Genomic DNA, 10484 nt, shown 5'->3' on the forward strand with positions numbered 1-10484 from the left:
TCAACTCTATATCACTGGACCCACTGTGTCAGCTGTGCCAAAACCTCCCATTGTATTATTAGTTTTTTAAAAAATTTTAGGGCCTGGGAGATAGCTCAGTTGAATAAGCACTTGCCTGACAAGTGCAAGGGCCTGAGTTCAATCCCCCGTTCTGCCAAAAAAAAAAAAAAAATTTTTTTTTACTTTTTTTTTTTTTCAGTACCAGGGATTGAACTCAGGACCTTGTGCTTGCCAGGCAGGTTCTTATTCTACTGAGCTATCTCCCTGGCCCCTATTTATTTGTTTGATACAGGATCTCACTAAGCAGTTCAGACTCCTAGTGATCCTCCTGTCTCAGCCTCCCCAGCGCTGGGATTACACGCCTGAACCACCATGCAGTACGAGGGATTGAACTCAGGTCCTGGCATGTTTGCCAAGGCAGGTGCTTAGACTGCTGAGCTCTCTCCCCAGTTCTATGCTATTAATTTGTTAAGCCCTTTCATAAATTGGAGTTCATACTACTCCTTCAGTCTGACATTCACCAAGACCTGTTCACACTAAGTAAGCAATGATTCATCTTTCCTCACACCATTTGAAACACAATCACACAGACTAAAGAATTTATGAGAAGTCTGAACACAGAACTGTGTGGGGTAATTCTAGGTAAAAAAAAAAATCTCAGTTGTGCTATTAGCCTCGATTTTTTTTGTAGAATACAGCATACAAATGTATATGACTATTATTGAGAATAACTAAGGCTCTATTGTGGGAAAAAGGAGAGTAGAACATATTACGACAGAAAATGAGGAAGAATCCTGCATTACTGGATTTAACTTGCAGGTACCAATGTGAACACTAAAAATGGTGGGGGAGAGGGTGCTCCCTGGACCAGTTCACTAAAGAGCAAGGGCAAGAACAGCAATCACCAAATCTGTACCTTTTTTGATCTTTAAATACCATCTTCTACTACAAAGGCAAAATTAGGACAGGAGAGAAAACAGCTGACTCCAGGTCTGAAGCCAGAAAAATACAAGGTAAACATGAAGGATACGTTAGACTTTAAGGAAGCGCCCAAGACTACCAGTAAATAAAAAGACATGGTGAAGATCACAGAACAAAGTCACATGGAGCAATTTTAGCATCAACAAAGCTAAATATTTAGTATCAAAAATTTAAGAAGTACATAATTACTACATATATAAGAAAAAAGAATTCCACATAGCAAATACTAAAAAATTGATTAGATTTTCTTTACCTTTTTTTGTATCCCCACGTAACAAACGATAAAGATTAGAATCCTTAGTGCATGGTAAAATCAGTAAGTAAAAGGTTGTTGTGGCAGGCTTTCAAGGTATGATCCTGCAGATTATGTGCTAAATATGACAAGGAAAATGTCTTCAAAGGGATCTGGTTATCACCACCTTAATCACATGATATAATTAAGCAACACTAGTAGTGGGACAACCTGATATTATTTGTGATGGGATGTGCTATGAGGTTAGTATTACATATCTTCTCTGTGTAATGCAGTTGCTAAAAATGCTCATTTTGAATCACATAAGAAATAATTAGATAAATTGAAAACGTAACACATTGTACAAAATAACTACCCCAGACTATTGGAAACAGAAGTCTGAGTAATGAAAAACTAAAGAACTACAGGGGCTAGGGAGATGGCTCAGTAGAATAAGTACTTGCATGGCAAGTGCAAGGGCCTGAGTTCAATCCCCAGTTCTGCCAAAAAACAAAAACAAAAACAACTAAAGAAGTACAAACAGTAAAGACATATGATAGATTTAAAGAGACATATTAAACAGGAATCATGATTTTTTCACATAAAAGTGAAACAAAAAGCGTTAAACATACTTCAGAGACAAATGGGGAAATTTAAATACATCTATTACATATTACTGAATTACTATTAAAATTCTGAAGCCATATAGTGATATGATGGTCCTGAAAAGGCTATTCTTAAGAGATATATGCCAATATATGTGGGAGTTAAATGTCAAAGTATACGTAACTTCCAAATGGTTCAGCAAGATGTTAATTGGTAAACATAGAAGGAAGTATATGGGTACTCACTGCGCTGTAAATTTGGGATTTTTACAATAAAAGTTTTGGGGGTGGGGCAGAAATCTCAATTCAGGTGTCACATCTTCTCTGAAGGCATTTTTTACTTTTCTAGTAGAATTATCATTTTTTATTTTCAGTATCGTCACAGTACTGTTTATATTTCTATTTATCACTTTAGATATTTTTTAACTGCCAACTTTCAGTCTGATCTTTTACTTAAACTGTGTAGAACTGCTTTCATTTTCATTCCCAGAACTTATTCTTTGTCTGGCACCTAGCTAGTCAGTATTTGCTGTATGAATGACATTCCAAAGTAGTATCCCAAGAATTACCTAAATTACACCATGCCTGAAATGTAATCAAATCAGTCAAGTATTAAATGGTTTTACATGACATCTACAACAATGAGCACATCATCATGTAAAAGAAACCATGACAACCCTAAAGCAGCCTCCCTCTTTTAACCTCTTCCGTTTCATCTCAAGACAATTAGAGAAGATGCATACCTGCTCTATGTCCTTGGAACTGGAGGTAGGGTTTTCTTCCATGACTCCGGGCTGTTCATTTTCCCATGGCAACTTGTTTTTTCCTTTTCCTGCACTTAGTACCCTCCGGGTGCAGATAGTTGGGCTATAAGATCCATACATTTGCATACTATCTCTCGTGGGCTCACCACAGTGACAGTGCGCACTCTGATTTCTGTTACCAGCCAAAAGCCAGTCTGTATCTGCTCCATGTGCCAAGTGGCTTGATCTACTCTGGGCTGAAGATGGCATAAGTATTGCATATTCCACAAATCCTTTTTCTGTTAGCCTCGGTAGAGTTTTTCGAGCCAATCTAGCTTGCACAGCATTCATCACGCCATCTCCATTATCTTGCATTTCAATAGTATCCACGGCTTTAAAAAGGATGTTGGTTTTACCTGAGCCCATTGATGATGCCAACACAGCAAAGGCTTCTAGAGCTGCTTGGCGTACCCTGCGTTTGGTATCTACAAGAGCTGGGGCAAGATCAAAAGACAGTTTGGGTAAATCAAAATCCTCACTGGGATAGGTCAGAAGGGAGCAGATGCAAATGTTCACCACCTCTTCTCTCACTCTGGAATGCTTATGTTTAAGATGTTCCAGGAGTAAACAAAGCACCTGTTGAGGACCTACTTCTTTCATTAGTTTGAGAAAGATCTTCATATATTCCTGTTTGATCACTAACTTGTTGTCTGCCAGTACTTTGACAGAAGCTGTTACAACTGGTCCCAAGAACTGTTGCACCTGCTCTCCAAGGCGAATAACCAGCAAATGCAGAACCTGAAGTGCGCCAAGGACCACTTTGAAATTAGAATCGTCTAACAAATTATACAATAAGCTAATGAAACCAACAAGACTGGAATGAGTGGTAGAACTAGGGTTAAATTTTCCCAGCACCTGTTTCAGTTCTTCAACGGCCTGAGTCCGGTTCTTATAGTCTTCCTGATCTAATAATCTGGAATGTAGTTCCTGAGGAATAATCCCAAATTTAAGGTTGCTATTGGAAAGAGTCACCACACAGGGGACAGGCTCATCAGGAAATCCAGAGGTTTCAAGTTCCAAATAATAAGGAACCTGACTTCCCAAGTGGGTCTCCAGGCGGCGATTGTAGAGTCTCCTCAGGGCAGACGGGAGGCGAGAGATATAGGAGTGAAAGCGCTCTTGGCCAAGTCGCTCCCCAATTTGCTCAAGTGCGGAGAAAGCTGTCTCCGATTCGTCTTCTATCTCCTGGTCACCAAGCTTTCTAGCTAGGGCTATTATCACTTCGGTGAGATCCAGGCCGAGCAACAAATCCTCAGGAGTAAGTAAAACAGGGAGCAGCAGCGCAGTGGACGCTCTGAGCTGGGCATCGGCACTTTCCAGACCTTGTTGAATAAGCGCTCTCAGCACCTGTCCAGAACTACGTTTCAGACATATATGCAAGATCTGAAGCGCATCTTTCCGCACGGCTGGATCCTCTTCGCGTAAGGAGACAACCAGTTGAGGCAGAAGTGCTAAACTAAAGGCCTCTTCCAGCTGGCCTGCGTCCCCCTGACCCCGGAGCACGTCCAAGAGAAGTTGCAAGCACAGTCGCTTCTCATCACTACCTCCTTCCACAAGCACGCGGCCCAGGGCCCGGTACAAAGCTTCTTTGCGTCGCGGCAAGCCAAGCCGACCGCCCCGCCGCGGCAGAGCAGCCTGCAAAGCCTGTAAGGCCTCGGAAGGATCCGGGGCGGCGCGCAAGAGCTGAAGGAGCCTGGTCTCCTCTTCATCTCCTCCTGACAAAGCTCCTCCGGGCCCGGACCAGCTGCTCGAGGCTGCCTCGGCGGGCAACAAGAGCGTCGAAGGCAGAGGTGAAGGCGTGGAAGGGTAAGAACCGTGGTCTCCAGCAACTCCACGGCAGTAGTAGCTTTTTTCTCCTCTCATGGTGCCCGCAGCTCGACGAACATCAGTCTCTGGGGCAGGAGGGCGACTGTGACTCGGGGGGCGATAGGCACAGGGGGCTACGAAGGGTGGCACCGGGGGCAGCGCTGACGGCGCGGCCGCCATGGAGGGTCGTCAGGGTACTGGAGGGAACCATTGCCGTCTCCGAAGTGTTCGATAAAGCCCAGCCTTCCAGGTCCTCTCCACGCCCCCAGCTGCAGAGGAGGAAAAGAAAGTCCAAGCGAGCTGCCAGGCCGCCTCCGACTGTGGGAGGCAGCCTTGAGCAAAATGGCCCCCGCCTAAGCACCAGACCCCAAGGCTGCCACCGGGCGTAACCAGGGGCCCCACGTGACCAAACCGATGGCTTCCATGGTGATGGGCCCAGCGCAGCCCTCCCGACCCGGAAATCGATCTGCCGAAATGAATGATGGGGCTTGTAGTTCACGTCAGGGGTTAAGCCCGGACAGGAGGCTCGTGGGAGAGGAAGTCTGAACGCCCGCACGTACTAGAGCGGAGGAGGGGCGGGGCGAAGCCATTCGGCGGAAGTGACGCGCTCCGCTCCCCGGGCGGAAGCTCCCCGCCCCACCCGTAAGAGTTGGAGATTGACCAGAGCGAGTGAGAAATCTGTCCGGGCTCCCGCTGTCCGCCGCTCCTCCTGCTGTTGTTGCAGGTGTGCTTCCTGGGACTCAGGTATTTTCCTTTTGCTGTCCCCAAGCGCTCAGGCTTTGGCAGGGTTTTGCCCGACTGCCCTTGGAGCTGCAGCGAGAGCGAAAGAAAACACGGGAGCTGGCAGGGAGGGAGGCGACATCTTCTGCACTGCCGGTTCCCTTGGTAGACGCGTTATCCTCCTCAGCCCGGAGCAGGTGCGGTCCTTTCCACTCCTGCAGTCCGCTTGCCCGTACAGGCGACCGCGACACCTAGGCCACGCTCCTGGACCAGGTGCTTGTTTCCCCTCCTCCTTCAATTCCTGGACCTTTGGGACCTTATTTACGCCGCCTTGTCCCCTTCTCGTATTTCTCTTCTCCCGACGGCTGTGGAGGGGTCGCGTTTTTCTCTCACTCCTCCTTACCCACATCACTGTACATTCCCTTTAAAATGCACATGACGGGTGCGTTTTAAACGGGTTAAGTCTGTTTGCTCTGTTGGTGCCCGCCTCGCCGCAGCGGCTCTCGGGGTCCCCCTCCTAGCCCTGTGCCACCGCGGGACTCCCCCAGCCTCCCTCCCGCCCCGGGCTCTGGCAGCCTTTGGTCTCCTGGAAACCAGATCGCGGGGACAGTCAATCAGCTGCAGGGGGAATTCTTGGCGTCGCGGCCCCCAGGGAACTCTGCCCGGTGACTCTAGGGTGGGTGTATATTTCATTGTTTCAGGCGAACTGAGAATTTGGTGGGCAGCTTATACTTTTCATAAAGGAAACGTAAGCAGATTTCGTGGAGGAGCTGGAGTACTTTTTGTGAGGCTGATTGGGATGTGGAAGATGGATTAAAAAATAGTATAGTTACTTTTGAATGAACCAATGAGAAAAGTCTTGAGTTATAATTTAAAATCCCAGTTTTGTCTACTTCAAATACAAATATTCCTGCCCCTGTTTGTACCAGGTAAGATGCATTTCAAGTAGGGTGTTTTGTTTTGTTTTGTTTTGTGTTTTGTACTCTCAATCTCGTGCTTGCCGGATATCCTTGGCCTTTAAGTACTTTTTAAAATCTTAAAGAGTACTTGAATCATATTCCAAGCCTTTTTTTTTTTTTTCAATTTTATGTATTTCATATAGGGTTTCACTGCGCAGCTCACACTCCTAGTAAGCTTCCTGTTTGAGCCTGCCTAGCGTCGGGATGCGTGCGCCACTATACCCCGACTTGGTGGCGGGCGTGGCATATGGTACCTTTGATCGACCCGGGTCCTTGTGTTTGCCTAGGCAGCCGCTTAGACACTGAGCCATCTTCGCGGTCCCAAACCATTTTAGAATGTTTCTGGCAGGTACGAGTTCAAGAATTACTAAATTTTGTTATATCACAGTTTGAATAGCGCAAGTGAGAGTATTAAGGTTAAAAGGACTGTAAATTTGTGTTAGGTTTTAAGTTCTGCCTTGTTAGTTTTGTTATTGACTTGGCTGTACAACTAAATCTGCCTACACTGGCTAAACTAGCATGTTTCAGTATAACAAATGGTGAAAACCACTTTTGCCCATTTTAAGGAATAGGATGAGGCGTGGGGTGTAAAACCCAGGATGATTATAGCGGTGAGAAAGAGCGTGTAGATCTCAGGCTTCACCTAAGAAGCCCAGGTGTGTACTTCTCCTCTTGTATGCTGAGACATCAGGAACCAGGTCCGATGGGATGTAAACAAGAGAATGATGAGCACGTTAGAATGCACACATTAAAATGCCTGTTTATGTTGCAATAGTAGATAACCCTTTCCAGTGAACGGAATTTCCAGGTTGAAAATTCAGTATGCTCTGTCTTGTGTTGAAGAATTAATTTTGGTAGCCAAGTTAATAACAAGAGCTTGTGTGGTAATTAGAGTCAAAGAAAAGGTGCTTAGAAAGTATCAGATGGTGTTTCATCATCATACATACAAGCTTAAAAATTAGACCTTCTGTGATACTTTTCAAGGGACTTGAATACCGAAAGGAAGCAGTTAGCCCTTTTTCAGGGAACAAAGCAAAATGAGCCACTTTGGCTCTTCTTCTTTTCAGATCTCTGTTATAACTGTGTTTTTTAAAAATACCTATTACAAAGCTGGGCATGGTGGCACCCATGTAATCCCAGCCCTTGGGAGGCTGAGGCAGAAGGATCACTTTGAGTTCGGGTCCAGTTTGGGGGACAGAGTGAGTTGCAGGCAGCTTGAACTGCAGAGGAAGATTAACTTTTGGTCTCCTTGAAAAAGACTTGGAAAGTCAGGAGAGTCCATGGTAGATATTTAGAAAATGAGACCTACGTGCTATCACATGTCTTGTGTCTTGTGACACATGACAGCAGTTATCTTCTATGGTTATCTTGTATAAATCTCATCCACGTAAGGTATATAGTGTTCTGTTTATATCTATTACAAATGCAAAGCAGGGTTTTAAAAACTAACAGTTTTGGCCGGGGGTTATAGCTCAGTAGCATAAGTGCCTGCCTGGCAAGCACGAGGTCCTGAGTTCAAGTTCCAAGACCCCCCCCCAAATTATTTATTTATGCATGTGTGTGTGTGTGTGTGTGTGTGTGTGGCCAGCTCAGCCCACCAGGGGGCGGGGCTGGCTGGCATGTGGTGCTGGGGGATTGAAGCGTGGTCCCTGTGCTTTGTTGAGTTTGTTCTAAGTAGGTGTTTTAGACCACTGAGCCATCTCACCAGCCCCCCCAAAAAATTCAAAAATAATAATTTCATTCTTGATTCTAGGAGTTCTTTATGTACTGAGTAGAAAAACCTTTATATTTAATTATAGATACAGACAGGTAACAGATTTTTAATCAAATTCCAGAATAATGAAATACACTTTTAGCTTTATTATTTATAGAAAGTTGGAAGTAAGTAGTTAAGGATACATTGAAAATTGCGTATTCATGCAAGCATTGAAAATTTAATGAAATACAGGCTTATCTGTGTTACTCAGTTTTTGAACTGAACTTAAGCAGAGTACACACAATTGCTCTAAGGACATCTTTTATTTCCACTGTCAGAGAATAAAAATTAAGAGTTTCATAATCTCTGAAGAATAGTTATACTTTAAGAAGTGATTATGAGGGTCCAGGGATATAGCTCAGTGGCACAGTGCCTGCCTAGTGAGCATGAGGTCATGAGTTGGATTCCCAGTAGCAAAAAAATAAATAAGTAAAGTTATTATAAAATGGTGCTATGCAAGTGAAAGATGCTGTTAATGTTAAATAAGTATAATAATGCCATTTAGTATTTGCTGTATGCCACATACTGTGTTAGGTACGTAATGAATATTAACTAAGCACAGTATTTTGTTTTTGACGGAACTGGGGATTGAACTCAGACCCTTGCACTTTCCAGGGAAGCACTTATTCTACTGAGCCAACTCCCTGGCCCTAAGCACAGTATTTTGGAAGCTACATTTATACTACATTTATATTATGGCAGATTTCTTTATTTCTTTTTTGTTTTTGTATTTAGTACAGGGTCTGCAAGGTCTCACTACACAGATTGGACTCGTAGTGATTCTCCTGTTTTCAGCCTCCCGTATGCTAGGATTACAGGTGCATGCCACCACGCCCAGTCTCAATCCCCATCTCAACGTGCCCAGGGGCGGGGCTGGCATGGCATGCCAGGGATGCGCACCCTGGCCCCTGGGTCTGCCTAAGCAGGTGGTTTAGTCCGCTGAGCTATCTGGCCAGCCCTTATACTATGGCAGATTTCATGGGTATTTCCTTGAGAGAACCATTGGTCAGAGGAAAGTAAAACTAAGATTAGTCAATTTAGCTATTTGCCTAAAGCTTTGGGAAAGTTGAAGAAAAAGGAGTGTTGAAACTATAGAATATAATTAGATCTTTCCACTATTAATCATAGATATCAACAGCTTAGAACTCTTAAGATTCTAAAGTTTCAAATACTTATTTTTATTAGTGGCTGTATTATAAGGAATGAACAAATCAACTCATAACCTTGAAAATGTGCGTATTGTATTCAAATGAATTTCTTATGCCTGTGACTTGAAATAAATTAACATAACATATGGAATTTTAAATTTATGATCTAGAAAAGGCAAAATATGGCAAGCTCAGATTAAGCATTACTCTTGAATTCTTTAGAAAACTGAAAGTCTCATTTCTTGGACTTTCCTCTGGACTTGGAATTTACTGCACTAGGTGCTGGTATTGCTGGAAATATAAATGGTTGGGAAATTCTTTAATGTATGGATAATAATAGATCCTTATGGATGTTTTGGAGTTAGCCTAGACCTTTTTCTTCTCAAAATAAAACACTATCAAAATTTTTAAAAAATCATAGATATCTTTGCTATGTATGATTAAGTATGGAGTTTATTCTTTTTTGGCTTGTTTAGAATCTTAGTTGCTTGAGTCAAAACATAAATACGGTTAAATTATGACCTTAGTTTTATACCTGTGGGATTAAATATGTGGTATATTTTATGTCTTCCTTTATGCATCTGTACCCCGAGAAGTATAAAAATCCAATTTTCAAAGTTATTAGGAAATGGTTCTATGCAAATGAGTTTTCAACACTAATTTTTATAAGTTCACAGGATGTCACATCTGTTGCAACCAGTTCTTCAATGGATGGGTTAATTATGTAACTTGGAGCTTTTAGTGCATGTAGTCATGCCTTTGGGGAGTTGTTTTATTTTTTGATATTTCTGATTCCGTGATTCCATGAAGCTTGTTATGATAAGCTTCTAATTTTGCTTCTTCTGATACAATAAAAATATCAGAAAAAAGAAAAATATACCAACTTATTTCATGGACTCACTGATAAAATTATATACCATCACTTGTTGAGTTCTATAGTGAGATAAGTTGAACTGTGGGGAGGAAATTTAAGAAAAGAACAGTTACAATAAAATATTTTCCTAATGTTATATATCTGTTGTACAACAAACTCTGCTTTTAAGTATTCTTATTTCTATTCACCATTTATTTGCCCTGATTATGATCTACCAGTGTTGATTTGGTGGCAGATAATTGTCTCCCAACTGATTTCAGTGTTACCGCTTTATGCCTTAAATGTCAATTAAGAAAGAGAGAGAAAGTATACCAACAGCTTGATCTTTATTACCTTGGTTTCAGAACCTGAAATTATGAAATTACTGTATATTATGGAAAGTTTGGTTTTATTTTTATGTCATCTAGCATTTTGGATATTTACACAAGAATACTGATTTTAAGTGGGTTGTAATACCTCTACCTTGTTAAGACTTCTCAGATACTGTTTCTCAATATTGACTAATTCAGTTACTTAAGATTTACTTTTTTATTTGTATTATATTGGTACATTTTAGATATACATAATGTTGCATTCATCATAAGGAATTTGTACCTGTAT

General features: G+C 42.4%; 2 protein-coding genes across 3 annotated transcripts in view; one reads left to right on the forward strand and one right to left on the reverse strand.

Annotated features, from left to right (window-relative positions):
- Togaram1 (TOG array regulator of axonemal microtubules 1) overlaps window positions 1–4892 on the reverse strand; it is an 88276-nt gene extending 83384 nt beyond the window's left edge. Inside the window, exon 1 of the mRNA XM_023723742.1 lies at window positions 2562–4892. Coding sequence (XP_023579510.1) covers window positions 2562–4607 — 2046 coding nt within the window. The 5' untranslated portion in view covers window positions 4608–4892. The remainder of the gene's footprint in view (window positions 1–2561) is intronic.
- A 153-nt stretch (window positions 4893–5045) lies between these two features.
- Window positions 5046–10484, forward strand: part of Klhl28 (kelch like family member 28) — a 50539-nt gene continuing 45100 nt past the window's right edge. The window contains exon 1 of one of the 2 annotated variants that reach the window (XM_004638779.2): window positions 5046–5171. The gene's annotated coding sequence lies outside the window, so the exon portion shown is untranslated. The remainder of the gene's footprint in view (window positions 5172–10484) is intronic. The other variant, XM_023723764.1, reaches the window with a different exon arrangement.

This window comes from Octodon degus, unplaced genomic scaffold (assembly GCF_000260255.1).
Source record: "Octodon degus isolate 3935 unplaced genomic scaffold, OctDeg1.0 scaffold00102, whole genome shotgun sequence".
NCBI lineage: Eukaryota > Metazoa > Chordata > Mammalia > Rodentia > Octodontidae > Octodon > Octodon degus.